General features: G+C 53.2%; 1 protein-coding gene across 1 annotated transcript in view; it reads left to right on the forward strand.

Moving 5' to 3' along the window:
- The first annotated feature begins 8,153 nt into the window (after nt 1-8,153).
- The window catches only part of Runx3 (RUNX family transcription factor 3), a 59,344-nt gene continuing 51,025 nt past the window's right edge, over nt 8,154-16,472 (forward strand). Inside the window, exon 1 of the mRNA XM_052177718.1 lies at nt 8,154-8,338. Coding sequence (XP_052033678.1) covers nt 8,281-8,338 — 58 coding nt within the window. The 5' untranslated portion in view covers nt 8,154-8,280. The remainder of the gene's footprint in view (nt 8,339-16,472) is intronic.

The raw sequence follows: 16,472 nt of genomic DNA on the forward strand, positions 1-16,472 counted from the left end.
TCTCAGGCTGGGAACACCAAGAATGCCCTGAGGACAAACATCCCCAGAGCGATGCTCAGTGACGCTGGGAAGTAGGGGGTACATGCCCCACTCCCTCGCCCCCAAGAACAGCTCTGTGTTGTGTTGCACACGGTCCCCACCTGGCTGAGGTCCGAGCAGGGCAGAACCAACCGCCTCCCCTGGCCTATATCCCTCCCCACTTCCTCCTTCTCCTGCCACCAGAGATGGAGATGACCTTCCAGACATACGGAGACCCAAACTAAGACAGCGGTGCTGCCTCACTCGTGGGGCATGACTTTAGCTGTGTGACCTGGGGGAAAAATCTCTCCTCCTCTGTGCCTGGCTCCCTAAGTGTCAGCCCCACACTGCAGCCTTCCTGGGCAGGCTCTCAGCCCACAGCATGCCTCTTCCTCACAGAGGCTCCGAGCAAGCGTCCACGGGAGTCAGCATACACAAGGTTGGGGAAGCCGCAGGCCTGGCTGGGAGTTGATCTCCTCATGTCCTGGAAGGCCTCTGGGATTCCTGGGATGCTAGCTCAGTCGCAAGTGCCATGCCCCACCATTTCCCAACCACATAATGACAGCCCCTCTCCTTTTGCCTGGGTCAGCAAATTTGCCGGCCAGCGCACCCCTGCAAACCAAGCTATTATGACTGAAAGGAGAAGGAGGGGGAAGAGGAGAAGGCTTTCTCCACAGGCCCAGGCCCTCAAATGGAAAGAAAGTTGGGGCTGGAAGCTGAGAATGGAATGGCCAGAAAAACTTGGGCGGGGGAGATGGGATGGGGCGGGGTCCTAGCTACTGTGGTTTGACATGGACTTCACCACCTAGAGTCTCAGCTGTGTAACAGGAGATCAGTTTCTTTTTTTCTTTTTGTTTTGTTTTGTTTTTTTGAGACAGGGTTTCTCTGTGTAGCCCTGGCTGTCCTGGAGCTCACTTTGTAGAGCAGGCTGGCCTCGAACTCTGAAATTCACCTGACTCTGCCTCCTGAATGCTGGGATTAAAGACCCAGCAGGAGGTCAGTTTCTTTATGTCTCTGAGCCTTATATCCTTCTCTGTAAAATGGGAGGGAAAGGGTGGTAATGCCCTCACCACACACATTTGTTAGAATCAGCTGCAGTCACAGCTCTATAAAGCACCTATAGGCACAGTGGTCCTGAAGCTCCCATAGATCCGAGTCATTTGTCAGGTTCCCTGAGTCTCTTTCTTCACCATGGAATAATTCAGATAACGGAACTATGCATTCTCTGGGCTCAAATGCTGCCTCCGGTTCTGCTGCTCCGAACCAGGACTCATCACAGCCTGTAATGCTCAGTCCTTTATCTCTGGCGGGATTGTTACGAGATCTGGGGAGCTGATTTACGAGGGGGGGCTTCGAAGCTCCCCAGGCTTGTGGAAAATATTGTTCTAGGGCAAGGTCACACGGCATGTAGATCTTACTTCAGCTTCACAGTGAGAGCATAGCCCAGCCTCAAACCAAAGTTCAGGGAGAGGGAGTGTGTAGCCTCTGGGGCCAAGAGCCTGTAGGGTTAGGCTCCTCATGAGGGCCAGCCCATCCCTGCGGCCACCCCTATGAGTACAGGTGCCTTCTTTGTCCCCTTCCAGCCAGGTATGATCTCCTTCCTGAAGCCATCCCTCACAGAGACAAAGACCTGGCCGAGTTCGTTGATGTAGAACTCCATCGTTCTACCCAAAGAAAGCCAGGTTACAAGCAACAAGGACTGTTGTTGGGCATCCAATCAGAGAAAAGCTCTGAGCAGGCCTCCCAGGCCTTGGAAGAGTACAGGGGGAGGTCTCCGCTGAGCAGCCATCGCAGGGATGAGGGCCTGAGCTCAGACTGGTCCCTCTAGCATCCAGATCTGCCTGGAACAGCCTATCGAATCTAGGGGGCCTTAGGAGTTGTCACCACAAGGACCATGGGAGCTGTGGGAAGGAGAGCCCGCTGAGGAGTCAGCCTCATGCCCCTCCCGCTTGCCCTTCCTCTATTCACACGCATGTGCACACATATACACGCCCAGGGCTCTCCGGCCATTCCTGAGCAGGGGGCTATCCTGGCCCTGTACCCACTGTTCCCTTCTGAGCGTGCCTCGCCTCCCCAGCCTTCAAAACCTAGCAGCCTCATTTACAGTACCCTGGGTACAGGTGAGGACATTGTCCTGACAGTCCTGCTCAACAGCATCTACATGGGCAACACTGAGGATGGAGTGGGTAGCCAGGGGTCAGGGGTCAGAATGCCACTCTTCTGGCATGGTCCAGGTTCCTCAGTCTTTCTTTGGAACTTTAGGGAAAAAAAGTCACTTGTGGATGTGGCATTTGGTGGAGGCCAAATATTGGGCTGAACCACTGTCGCTAAGGTATGCGTGGGGCCCTCACCTCTATCCACTCTCCTTTATTTCCTGCATGAGGGGCGGCCTGGCCCCGAGACCACGCTCTAGAAGGAGCAGGTTCTGGAGTGTTCATGCTGAAGGACACGGGTGGGATGTGGGAGACAGTTCCATCACCCGTGGTAGCAAGGCTGTACCCTTGCCTGGCTATGGAGGACCAAGGTGGCTCGGCCACTGCCAGTCCCTGGGTGTCCCACTCTCCAGAGAACACTGATGCCACCCCTGCGGGATCAGAGCTTTAGGCTGAGACCTACAGCTGAAAGGTCTTGAGGGTGAGAGAGGCTACGGGGAAACTTTTTCCTTGGGAAACACCTGGAAGTTTATCCTTCCCTGGCAGACTCTGAGCCGTCACAGGTGACAGCTGACTTCCCTGGGATGGCAGTGAAGGGTCTCTCAAGGCAGGAAGGTGGGGGAGGGAAGGGCTTGGCTTTGAGGGGGGCGACACAGACGACTTTTCAAAACAACAGGAAAGAGAGGCAAGGGTGGGTGGGGAGTGGGGCCCAGAAGTCAGGCAGGCAGTGCTCTCTGGGCTGGGATTCTGCAACCTTGACCTGAGAGACGATGGCCTCCAGCATTGTTTGGCGCCCTTGTCCTTCCAAGGAAAGCAGCAGTAAGGACAACGTACAGGGAGGAAAAGTGTCCCTCTTGGAGATAACTACGAGACAAGTCTCTGGATATGTAAGACACACGGGGCAAGTCAGGGCCTCAACTCCCAGTCTCTCAGCCAGGCCTGGCTAGCCTGGTCCCCAGGAGGGCTGTGTTCTATAATGGACAGCACCAGCCCCCTCAAGGAAAGGCACACTAGCAGAGCCCTCTGGCCTGCTGGCTCCCAAACACCACACCGCACCCTCCTCTCTTGTGCATTGCCTTCTGGTGGAAACAGAATCTGAGCACAGGCTCAGGGCTCAGCTCACACCTGTGGCTGTCTGTCTGTCTGTCTGGTTCTAGCTGCTGTGCCAAGGACAGGAGGCCAAAGGGTGGTATTGGCTTCTCTGATTCCCCTTTTTCTGCCTGAAAGTGAGGCCACATGGTGGGGGGGAGGGGCCAAGAGCTTAGGGAGGGTCATCTTTGAGAACTGCTGCCAAGCTCCTGAGTGACAGGGTTCCCAAGTCACAGAAGCCCAGCCTGCTGTCAGGTCGAGGTCCCAGCAGTACTCATGGTTAAGGAACAATTTCATTTCCAGCCCCAGGTACCGTTGGGAAGCACCTGCGCTTTCCTGTCACCCTGTGTGTGTGCGGGGGACACTCTCACTCCCAGAGACCCCTGAGTGTGACTCGGGTGTCTCCAAACTCATCAGCACCCTGGTGACAGAGCATCATTGGCTAAGGTGCTGCTTCCCCTTCACTTGGTCCTCAGACCAAGCTTTCTGCCCTTGCTCTTTCCTGCTAGAGACGTCTCTGGCGTGGCTGAGTTGTGTGTCATTTCGTGTGCGTGTGCGTGTGCGTGTGCGTGTGTGTGTGTGTGTGTGTGTGTGTGTGTGTGTGTGTGTGCACGCCCACACATTCACAAGTGTGTTCCTGTATCTCTCCAGCTAGCCCTAGGTCCGCCATAGGACTACTTTCAAGGGAGTGGCCGCCTCCCATCCCCTCCTGGTGCCCACGCTGCCATCCTGTCTGGCTCAGTCTGGTTCCTTTCGCTTCTGCTTGGCTGTCCTGCTGATGAAGGTCACAGCTCTCTCTCTCTCTCTCTCTCTCTCTCTCTCTCTCTCTCTCTCTCTGCTCACCCTCTATCTTCCTCTTTCCCTGAACTGGACTCTACTGGGATGCTATCAGTCCCGGCAGTCTGATGCCTAACGCCAGACTCTGATTTGGGGAAAATTAGGTTGAGTATTTCAAAAGGTAGAGGCGAGCTGCTACGAAGACTATTGAAGCTGAGCCTGGCGCCCCAGGCCTGGCAACCCAGCTGCTCAGGAGGCTGAAGCAGGAACATTATAAATTCAAGGCCAGTCTGTGCCACCAAAATAAGATTTTTATCTCAAAAACAAAACTAGGCGATATAAACCAAAATAAAAACGAGTCAATAAACTGACAAGGTTAAAGGCTCTAAGATCCTAGTTTATAATTGCCTTTTATTTTCAGATACGATTGTTGCGAACCTTTTTATTTTTATTGTTGAACTGATCTAATAATTTTTTAGCACATTGTAAGAGAAAAACGGGCTGTATGTATCATGTATGCTGGAAGTACGGCCGTGAGGCCAGCTTACTCAGCAGGGTTGGCCTGGAGAGTAGGGGCCCTGAATTCAGTTCCTAGGACCCATGATTAAAAAATACAACGCTTGGGCTGGAGAGATGGCTCAGCGGTTAAGAGCACCGACTGCTTTTCCGAAGGTCCTAAGTTCAAATCCCAGCAACCACATGGTGGCTCACAGCCTTCTGTAACAAGATCTGATGCCCTCTTCTGGGATGTCTGAAGACAGCTACAGTGTACCTACATATAATTAAAGAAATAAATCTTTTAAAAAAAATTAAAAAATTCAGTGCTTAGTGTGGTGGCGCACATTGTAATCCTGTCACCAGGAAGGTGCTCGCAGCAGGATCCCCGGGGCCGCTAGCCAGCCAGTTGGCCAGGCGAGATCACTCAACGTGCTCTGAGGAGCAGCCCCTCCAGTTAACCTCTGCCCTCTCCGGGCACGTGAGCACACACGAACACATGCATGAACACAAACTTATGCACAGACCTATGTGCATGCCAATACACACAGTGGAAGGGAGGAAAGGAGGGAGGGAGGGAAGGTGGGAGAGAAGGAGGGTGGGAGAGAAGGAGGGTGGGAGAGAAGGAGGGAGGGAGTTGGAAACTGAGCTTCAACAATGAGCCAATTCTATTCATTTTTTTTTCCTCTTTGGCTCCTCTTACTAAATGGTGTGGGGGGGGGGGGAGGTGGAAGGGTGGGGGGGAGGGGAGGGATTACTACAGTTGGCCACCTGGTCCAGGAAACCAGGCTCGGAAGAGTGAGGCCTGCAAGAACTCACAGCAACCTAGACTCAAATGCAGGCTTCAGGCATGGCTGGTTCTAGCCTCTGCATCCCCTCCCCACCCCCACCCCCAATGCTCAAGGCAGCCTGCATGTGGAAATTAGACATTTCTCAAGGGCAAAGGGGAGTGAGGACCTTGCCTGGGATTGACCAGTAACCCACCGCCTTACACAGAACAGAGGCTCAGGACCCGAGGTTAGAATGAGTCCCTGAGCCCCCACAGACGTCTTTCAGACTCCCTCCAGCTCCTGGGCCTAGGCTCAGTTTCCAGAAAGGGGGAGCCCCTCAAGGTGATCAAGTGACAAGAGTTTGGGGGGGCCACGCATAGATGTGGAAAACCCAGCGGGGTGGGGCGAGAAGGGAGAGAGCGGAGGGGGCGGTGTTGGCAGAGTGGAAACAGCTTCTTGCTGGGAGCGGGGAGCTGGGTCCCACTGACTCACTCGGGGGTGCTTGGGTGAGTCTGCCTACCTGGGGTTGGGGGGTCTCAGTTTCCACCTCTAGAAAAGGGGGGTCTTCCTGCTATGTTGTTTTCTGCTCTGTCTCACACTGCAGGCTCCAGTCTCTGAAGTCCCCTGAGCAGGTGTCCCCTCTACCACTGCCCTGACACCCAGGCCCAGGCCAGGCCAGCTGACTCGTTCACCGTGCTGAGGTGAGGAGAGCAGCCTTCTCCCTACACGGCCATGCTGGTTCCCTGCCCAGCTTACTCATAACAGCCCTGATGCGTCATGGAGACACCGCTGAGGAAGCCAGTGTGTGCCAAACCCTCAATCAGCAAGGCTCCGCCGGTCAAGGTGTCATCCCCATTTTACAGGAATAAAAAAATGAGGCCCATGGAAGGGAAGTGGAAGGCCCCAGTGCTTAGCAGTTTCAGGACCCAAAAGTGTCTCCAGAGCCCTTCAGCTATCTCCACTAGCCAGAACGCAAATTCCCTCCGACCTCAGCAGCATGGAAGACGGAATCAAAGTTTCAGACAGAACACTTCTTTCTGACAGAAAATCCAGGTTACCTGAGAAGAGTCCAGGGTCTTCATAAGCCCCTCCTCCCTAAGTGTTAGGCCTGAGTCAAGGCTGGCACTGGGGCCTGACCCCTGGCTCCGACTCTGGGTGAAAAGGCTACAGAGCGCCTGTCTGAGGTCTGAAGAAAGCTTGGGGACAGTGAAGGCCGTTATGGTGTCCTGACTGAGGCCTGGATGGGAGAGCTGAAGGCGGGAGTTCTAATCTCACTCGAGAAGGCTGTGAGTGAGATCTTGGGCTGTCTTCATGGCCTTGGCCTCTGTGGCATGGCTTGGGAACTGGGAGGGAAGTTCTCTTGAGGCAAATAGGAAAAGTCACCTTCCCTTTGCCCCTCCCCTGACAGGTTTCAGAGATAATAGAAGCAGAGTTGGGGGGGGGGGGGGCTCGAGAGACGGCTCAGTGGTTAAGAGCACTGACTTCTGGAGGTCCTGAGTTCAAATCCCAGCAACCACATGGCGGCTCACAAACATCCGTAATGAGATCTGATGCCCTCTTCTGGCATGTCTGAAGAGAGTGTACTTACATATAATAAATAAATTAATTTTAAAAAACAAACATAAAAAACAGAAGCAGAGTGGGGTATCTTTCCTGTCCTTTGAGCCTTTCTGAGCTTTGGCACACCTGACAGGGGGCCCTGCCCAATGCACAGGCCCTGAATCCGGAAGCTCAGGCCTCAGGCTCCAGCAGGGAGGAGGGGTAGTCCTAGGTCTCAAAGCGGCCATGCCACAGCTTTCCCAAGCAAGGCCTTTCTTGGTGGGCAGGCCACAGCAGCTGTACCTCATGTGTTTCCAATTTGTACATAAATCCCAACTCCCATAAAACCCCCCTGAAGTGCCACCCGGTCACATATGTGGGTGCCTCTGCCTGGCAGTGTGGTGACGGGCATGGCAGGGTGTCAGCCGCAGCCCAGGGCAGTGATAGCCATGGGGAGGGGTCCTCCGCCCTCTGGGGGAACCAAGCTTTGGCTCCTGAGGAAGAGCCAGCCAGGCCAGCACTGCCTTTCATTATGACAATGTCTCCGGTGTCTCCGGGGCCACTGCAGACCACAGACCACTGCCCACTCAGCGATGCCCAGTTCTGCCTCCTGGGTTCCACGGTGAGGCCAACTCCACACACACAGAAACCCTACCTTTTCTCTTTCTTTTTATTCTTTTCCTTTCAGCCTCCAAAAGGAGGAGGGCGGGTGTAGCCACAAGCTCTTCTAAGGGACCGTGACATCACAGCCCAGGTGACGGCGGCCTAGCCAATAGACCTAGGCCGCGAGCTGGCTTCTTGCATCCTGTGATGTGAGGTTGGGTTGACACTGGGAAGGCCTGGTCCCTCAACCACAGAACCACAAGGCCAGGCCCTCGCCGCCTCCAGGGCCCTGCGAGGCGCTGGTTGGCTCCTGGCGTCCCCACCCCCTGGCCACCCTGCCTCCCCCCCCAGAGCCTGTGCTCCGTGAAGGGTGAGCCTCGTTCATTCATTCATTCATCCAGGTTGCTGAGTCTGGTCTCACTGCTGCAGCCCGGGGCTCCTCCGCCCTGGCTACCCAGAACCCCTTCCCACCATTTAATGATACTCTGCACATAGTGCTGTTGAAAATTTGTGGCTAGACATTCCTGTGGGACTGGGAAGCCAAATTCTTGGGTACAAACCGAAACTTTCTTTCCTTGGAGATTTTCTTCTCTCTCGCCCACAGACACTCTCGCGTTCTTTCCCCATTTTTTTCTTTCTTTTCCTTTTTTCTTTTTCGTAGCAGCAGGGGAAGAAAAAAAGAAACTAAACTTTTTTTTTTTAAAGGCAACACCTCCCCCTCTTTTTTTTATTTTCGAAAGCAACTTGAAAAAAAATATAGAACAAAACAGCAGCCAACCAAGTGGGTCTGAACCCAACCCCCTGAGGCCGAGTCCTCGCCACTGTCAGCCTGGGACATGGCCTCTAACAGCATCTTCGACTCCTTCCCCAACTACACACCGACCTTCATACGAGGTAAGTGCCGATGGCGAAGGCAGGGAGCTGCCCAGCTCCAGTGGAGAGCTGCAATGTTCTCAGACCGCTGCTCCGGCCACCTCCATGGTTAGCCTCTGAGAACTTAAGTGGGGAGAGGGACTGGTGGCCTCCGTGGTCTCCTGGTATGAGCATCGTGGTGTGACTTTGATTCTCAGCTGGTCAAGTGTGTGACAGTGGCAGTGGCCACCTATAGACCTCAGAGGGTTCTGGGATGGAGAGAAAAGGCAAGAGTGTGACCCTCTGGTTCCTGCCTCCCCCCACAGAGCCCCTGAATAATCTGCCCAGACCAAGGCTCAAACAGACAGAGGTCAGATGTCTCTGGACGACCCACTAGAGGCAGGCAGGGTCAGGGCTGTGCCCTGGACCTAAAGGTTTTGAGCAGTACCCCCAGTATTCTCTGTGCACTCCTGGGACGATGGGGACAAAGGGTGGAGAAAGGACCCACGGGCCTCTATGAGAATCTCGACATGGGTGGATACTGTCCTGGGAAAGTCTGAAGTATTGGCCACAGAGGAAGGTGTTTGGGGGTGGCTTTTGTCTTTATTCATGGCACAGAAGGACCCAGGACTCTGGGATGTGTCCGTCAGAAAGGATGGGACCAAGATGTCTGACGTGACGCCTCTGCTTTAGGCTGAACTCCAGAGAGACCTGCCCTGCCTCTGGCCTTTGCATTACGCTGGCTTCTCAGACCTCAGCCACGTTCTTTCTCCTTAGCAGGAGCCCACAGGGCTGTCACCTGAGATCAGGGGGCCCCGGTCCCCAAGCTTCAGCCACACAGCTGTACCAGCCTCGACAAATGACCCGACACAGGCCACTAACGTCTCTGCCTCCGATGCGTTCCCTCTAGCTGTGGTGTTCTGTTGTCTGAGCTGTGCAGGGAGCATTACTTTGAGCCGTTCAAGGGACTCGCTCCTCTGGAGAATATTCTAGAATATTGGGAGAATTGGGAGACAGTGCCTGTTTTGAGTTGAAGTGGCCAGATATGACATAGAGGTCTGCCGTGGTCAGCTGTGACCATAGGAGTGCTCAACCCTTGCTTCCAGGGGGTTTGGGACACCTTTGGGTCTGTGTGGCAAGAGCTTGTTTAAGAAGGTGCATCTCTTTCCTGATGACCTGGGAAGCCCGAGGCAGGTTGTGCGCTTAGATCAGAATTGAACCACGAGAGAAGGGATGTACCCTCCAAACCTGGCTGTGACTGTGATGCATGGCTGCTCCGGGTCCTGTAACTTCCAGTCACCGCCGTTGTACTATATATGCACCCTTTGTAGTCTCCGGTATTAGTTCAAAGTAATTGCTCGGCAAGAAAATAAGAGTTTATAAAAACCACTTGCCCTCTGTGAGCAAGATGGAGACGTTGAACTTAAAACAAAGGAACTGTAGAAGACAGGGCTAGCTAGTGCCGGCAGCCTTAGATGGGAGTACTGACCCAAAGTCCTGGACGAGGCAGCCGGAGGAGAAAGGAGCCATAGCATCTCTGGCCCAAGAAGAAAGAGGTCACGTGGCAGAGTGGCTGACCCCTGATCATCAGGTGGAAGGTACCTGGGAGGCTGGAGTCACCGGGCAGCCTGGAGATCCCAAAGAGATATCCTGCCTTGTCTCGTATCTCTCTCCCTGCTCCGCTCTCTGACTCAGAAGCCCCACAGCTCCAGCCTCCGGGTCCCCAGGAGCCACACACTATCCTGGACTCTCGGGAAACCTGTAACTCCTTAAATCTCACTATTAAAGACAAAACATATTCAAAGGGATTTTGGAGGGCACCAGTGCTAGGGGAACGGTTTCCAATATATTAAGGCCGGCTTGTGAATTGTGACCTCGGGCCTCTCTGGAGACACCTGAGTGACAGCGATCCTCCCTGTGGATCGAAAACCTAGTGTAATTCCTGGGGTGAGGGGGGAAGTGCTGACGATAGATATAAAGGGTCATCTTCCATGACCCTCCCGAGACCAAACACAACCTGTGGATTCTGTTAGTGATACCATCATGGTGGAAAAAAGATGCTAAAAGTTGTCTCAGGGTTGCTAACGGAGGGGAAATTGTCATCATTTCCAGCCGGGGTCACGGACCTCCAAGGATTTCTGTTCAGGTCATGAACCCCCGCACCATTGTGCTCACACACGCTGTCTCTCGGGATGCTTCACCTTAGGAGTGTTGCAATAGATATTCCTCTGTCTCGGCTCTCCCACAGCCTCTCCACTTCCCCTCCTCACTCCCTCAGCGAGGCCCTAGCCCCACTCCTAGAGAGCTTGAAAATGCCATGTTCCAGATTCCCGTCTCAGACTGTGGAATCAGCGTGTGTTGGGTTTGGGTCTGGATTTTCACCCACACTGACTAGGGCAGTGCTGGCAGAAAGCCCAGTCTTCTGACGACGCCCATGTGCTGTGTGACGCCAAGCAAGGCACTTGATGTCTCTGAGTGCCACGCTTTCATGGTAAAAGAGGACGTGTGAGTTAGTTTGTGCTCTGAGCACAGGCTGACTCCAACCCCTGTGTGTCCCTGTCCCCACCCAGGGTAGGTCGGTCCCCTGCGCTGTCAGGGAGCCCTGAGTCCCCCAGACCAGAAGAGAATAATAACTTCATGTCTGTTTCCTCTGGCACCCATCTCTCCATGCCCTTCCTGCCTCTGAACACCGATGCTCAGCTGACGTGTGGAGGCAACAGGGGACAGACAGCTGGGCCTCCTCAGAGTCAGACAGGGCTTGCATGGAACTTTCCAGAAGCTGCCCAGACCCCGCTTCATGTTTTCTCGATCCTGCCCTCGAATCAGGCCCTTCACTGGTCCCAGGAGACCCCATGGGTTTCCTTGGAGGAAAGGAGCCCACCCTGCAACAGAGGCCAAGGAGAGAATGAGGGGATGGGGTCCAAGCGGCCATCTTAAGCTCTGCTGGGGCCGGCAACCCAAGGCCCTTCTTTACATTAAGACACCTCCAAGCTGCAGGTAGCCGGCATTGCTCGTTCGCAGGCAGAACCTCTCTCCCAAACACACAGATGGCAAGAGAGGCCTTTGGGGTGGGGGTTGAGATCTAAAGAAGTAGGTGACCCTGCTTGCATGCAGATCTAGGGGCGCCCTGTACAGAGATAGGTTTGGCTTGCTAATTCAGCCATTCCACAAAAGCTGGCCAAGCTTAGGTTCTGGAGATGGACTTTCTAGTTGAAGCCTATATGCTGCCTCTCCTAGCTCATAGGGAGGTCCTTCACCACCCTGTGCCTCAGTTTCCCTTTTCTGCTGGAGATGGTGGCATCACTAATCTTCTGGGACTACGGACAGAACCAGATGAGCAGAGGGCCCCGCTGGGGCCTATGGCAGCTCGGACATCGGAGAGAACTGGGAACCGGACTCTTAGGCACAGGGAGTCCTCTGTGGCCCATTGCTGACAAAATGGGTCGGGTCATGGGGAGCCTAAGTTGCCTGACTTGGATGGCACCGGATAGGGAGAAAGCAGGACAAAGGTCTTTGTCCTTTCTGAAGCTTTAGCCTGCAGCTAACAACAGGGCAATTTGGGGGGATTTAGCACCCAATATCTCAAAGCCCAAGGAGCCCCCCCAGTGACAGCCCATCCTGGCAGCTGCTTGCCCTGAGCATTTGACCCCATGGCCTTCTCCTCCACTGAGCTTGGCGGGAGATGACTGACCTCCAGTCTTTCCCCCACCCACCATGGCGCCGTGTCCACCAGGCCTCTTGGAGGGCGGCTCCTAAGGCCTCCCTACAAACCATCTCCTCAAACCACCCTGTCTGTCTCACCCCACCCCCCAGGCTGGAAAGAAGTTCCTAGTAGCCCCTCACTGCCCACAGGGTCTGGGTGTGTGTGAGCTGGCCCCACACAGTGGGACTGTGTATCCAGGCCTCGTCCGCACCCACTACAGCCAACCGGCGGCCCCTGGCGGCCCTGCAGGTCAGATAGTGGGCCCATTGACGGCAGGGCCTTGAGGTGGCCACATCAAAGCTGGCGCTTGCTTGGTTACCTGAGGGGGACGGGCCTGAAAACATGACCTTCAGGAGACTCTGTAAGACAAGAAGAGAGCAATGTCTGAGAAGAACGTCTAGCATCTAGCAGACCTGGCCTTCTGAGAGGCGGGGAGACAACCCTGAACCTGGGGGTTCAGTACAGCATCCAGAAGGCCAGCTCTTAACCCCAACTCCTAGGAACCTGCCATTGGTAGGCCCTCTTTTTAAATTTTTTTAAATATAAAAGTTCTTAAATTAATTTTTTTAAAATATCGACGGATGCATATGTTATATTTGGAACATTTTTCTCCGCATCCCCCTCCCCGTCCCTGCTTGCCCCTCCCTCTCCACTTGGTCCCCTGGCCCCCGGACAGTTTCACTTCCGCTTTCTTGTCATATATACATACATAATTTTTAGGTGTTTATATAAAATCTAGTATGTACAAATGAGGGAAAACATGCCTCTTATACTTCTGAAGGTGACTTAATCTGCTCAGTGTGATTCTCTGTGGCTACTCCATTCTCCTGCATGTGACAGGTCTGAATTCTTCTTTATTAATGAAAAAACTCATATATATACACACACACACATATATATGTGTGTGTGTGTATATATATATATATATATATCCATATATATACACACACGTGTATACATACATAATACATATAGTACACACACACACACACTCATGCACACTGCACTCATGCACTCATGCACACACACATACACTTTCCTTTGTCCTCGAGTGCTGCACTGAGATTCCTTTGAGTGACCACCCAGGAGGTCATCTGGATCGTGTGGAAATTCTATTTGTAGAGTTGTTTGATCACTGTTTGAGACGGGGTCTCATTATGACCATGGCTGACCTGACTCTGTAGACAAGGCTGGCTTCAAAGTAATGATATCTGCCTGCTTCTGCCTTCAAAATCCCGGGAGTCGAGGTGTGAGCCACCACACCCAGCTATTTCTAGTTTCTTGAAAATGCTCTAGTTGACTGGCACTGTGGCAAGCTCCGCTTCCGACCAGCGGCACAGAACGGCCCCGTCTGCCTCGCCAGCACTGGCTGGCTTTCTTGATGCCCGTCGTTCTGACTTGGGGGGTGGGGGGGAGGAGTTGCATGCAGTGTGGTTTGGTTGTCTTACGCTGGGGAAGCTAGCTTTTCAAAAATTTATTGCCCGTTTGCATTTCATCTTTGGAGAACTGTCTGCTCATTTTGTTGATGTTGTTTGTATATTCTAGATACTAATTGGTCAGGTACAGAGAAAGCACACAAGTTCTACCATTCTGTAAGCTGTTGCTTGTGTGGGTGGCTCCTTTTGCTCTACGGAACCTTTTCATCTTTAATCCCACAAGGTCCTATTTGTCAATTGTTGGCCTTAATTGCCTGAATGAGAATTCCACTCAGAAAGGCAGCCTGTATCTGGAAGTGTTTTCCTTACTTTTTCTTCCAGCAGAGTCAGAGTCTAAGGTCTGACATTAAGATCTCTGACCCAGGGTCAGGGACATGGCTGGGAGGTTACGAGCACTGGCTGCTCTTCCAGACAGCACAGGTTTGATTCCCAGCCTGCACACAGAGGCTCACAACCATCTAAAACTCCAGTTCCAGGGTGTCTAGCGCCCTCTTCTGACCTCCACAGGCACTGCATGCATGAGGTGCAGATACATACGTAGGCATGCAAACCCTCACACATGTGATATAAAAAATAAATAAACCCTCAAAGAAATTCTTTGACCCGTTTGGAGTTCTTCCTGTAAAGGGTGGGGATAAGCACCTGTCTTTGTTATCCATCCTGGGGGAACCCGATCTTCCTAGCATTGTCTGTTAAAAAACGCTCTTTATTACAATGTGCATTTTGGCTTCTTCATCAAAAATCACACGGCTGTAGCTGTATGCGTCACCCTTGTGCTTCTACTCTTACTGATTGCTGTACATGTCTGGTTTTGTGCCATCTGGAGACCTGTGCTTAGTGAGGTGTGTATGTGTGTGTGTGTGTGTGTGTATGTGTGTATGTGTGTGTGTGTGTATGTGTGTGTGTATGTGTGTGTGTATGTGTGTGTATGTGTGTGTATGTGTGTGTATGTGTGTGTATGTGTGTGTATGTATGTGTATGTGTGTGTGTATGTGTGTGTATGTGTGTGTATGTGTATGTGTGTATGCATGTGTGTGTGTGTGTGTGTGTGTATTAAACCTAGAGCTCTAGGCATTCCAGATAAGTGTGCTACTGCTGAGCTACATCCTAGCCTGGCCTTCATCTCCATCACCCACTGCCAGGAGTCCCTCCAAGAACACCTGCAACAGACCAGGACCTTGGTGATCTGAGCCTCAGTTCACAGAGCCAGTGTCAGGACTTCTTGAGTCGTTTCCAGATAAGGGAGGAAGGAAGGAAAAGAGGGAAGGAAAAGCTTCAGAGCCTGGATGTGTTATTTGGGCCCCAGCGAGGGCCTTGAACCAGCAGCTCGTGGGGAAGGGCCCTGGGTGCTATTCATGGTGGAGTGGAGAGACAGGGCAGGAGGAACTGGGTCTTGCCTTCAGCACTCAGGACAAGAACTGAGACCAGCACCTCAGTAACAAGTCATTGCAGGGAAAGATGGCGTGAGCAGAAGGCAGCAGCCGCCTTATTTCTTAGAGGAAGAACCAGCGCTCCAAGGAGGCGCTTGGGCCTGTGAAAGCTTCGGCTTGGCTCCAGGGGAACCAGCTTTGGTTTGTGGGTTTTTTCCCCCTTAACACCCAGGGGAGTCGCTGCCCACCTTGCATTTAGCTCGGGGCTCATGGCTTGAAGCTACTTAGCAGCTAGTGACTCGGGCGTGTTAATCTGTGGGCTCCCTCGAACCTCAGTTTTGCCAGTTGTACAGAGGAGGTTGGGGCTGGGAACGTGGTTCAGCTAGTAGAGTGCTCGCTTACTGCGTGTGAGGTCTGGGTTCGATTTTCAGCACCGCATCAAGCTGAGCGTAGGCACTCGGGAGATGGAGGCAGGAGGATCGGGCATTTAAGGTCATCGCTCCCTTCTAGTGGCAAGTTCAAAGTCAGCCTGAGATATTTAAGACTGTCTCAAAAAATGAGAAAGAGACTGACAGAGAAAGGGAAAAAGAGAGGGGGAGAGAGAATGACAGAGACAACATCAGACAAAGAGAGACAGACAGACAGACTGGAAGAGACAGACAGACAAAGAGGAAGAGAGGGGAGGGAAGAGGAAGAATGAGACAGAGTCAGAGAGACAGAGACAGACAGAGCAGACAGAGAAAGGGGAAAAGAGAGGGGAAGAGAGGGATAATGAGAGTCAGACAAGAGAGAAAAACAGAGACAGAATTTCAAAGAGGAGATTTCCCCATTGTATAGAGGGGTGTTGGGGCTGCGAATGTGCTTCGACCCCCAGAGCACCGTGCAGGCTGAGAGTGTTTGCCACACGCTGGCCTCCCTCCCGCCTGGAGCCTCCAGCTTGCTCATTCTCCAGCATATGCTCCTGCCTTCCTAGGGAGGGCTGGGCAGCTCAGAAAGGCTGCAAGGCGCTTTGCACACGGGCCTGGGGAGGGCACGGCGCACCATCCAGCCATGTGTACCGGGCTGTAGCCACGCCTTTGCTGTGCATCCTAGAAAGAAGCGTCTCACCTCTCTGTGCTTGTTCTCTCTGTAAAAAGGGAGAAATGAACAGCGCCCTCCGAAGGCTGTTTGTATGGCCTAGGGAGAGGCTGAGGTCAGTACGGAGCCCGAAGGCCAAAGCCTTCATCAATGCCAAAAAGTATTATGAATTCATATTCTTCCTCTTCCAGCAAACGGGGGAACAAAGGCTCCGAGCTGACAGAAGGTAGGAGCCGTGCCTCTCTCCTCAAGACCCAGCTTCAAGGCCACCCCTTTCAAGAGCCTCGTTTCCCAAGAATTGGGGTGCCTGTTGTCGTCACCCCCTCTCTTAAAGCATCCAAAGAGAGTTTCAGGGAGTGGGTGTGGGCTCTCCCTTGATGGGGTGGGGGATGGGTGGGGTGGAAGGGACCTGAGGGTGGTGACTGAGGGAGGACGAGCGGGCACTGCAGCGCTGTGCCCTCCACTTCCCCTCGGCTGGCTGGTTTTTCTCTGAACACCAAGCCAGAACTCTCCCAGCCTGTGGGGTGCTGGCGGCCCAGAGGTTTAGGTTCCTCTTTGGGGTTTTCTTTTAAGTCTGGGAAAGGCATTTT

Source organism: Apodemus sylvaticus, chromosome 3 (genome assembly GCF_947179515.1).
Source record: "Apodemus sylvaticus chromosome 3, mApoSyl1.1, whole genome shotgun sequence".
NCBI lineage: Eukaryota > Metazoa > Chordata > Mammalia > Rodentia > Muridae > Apodemus > Apodemus sylvaticus.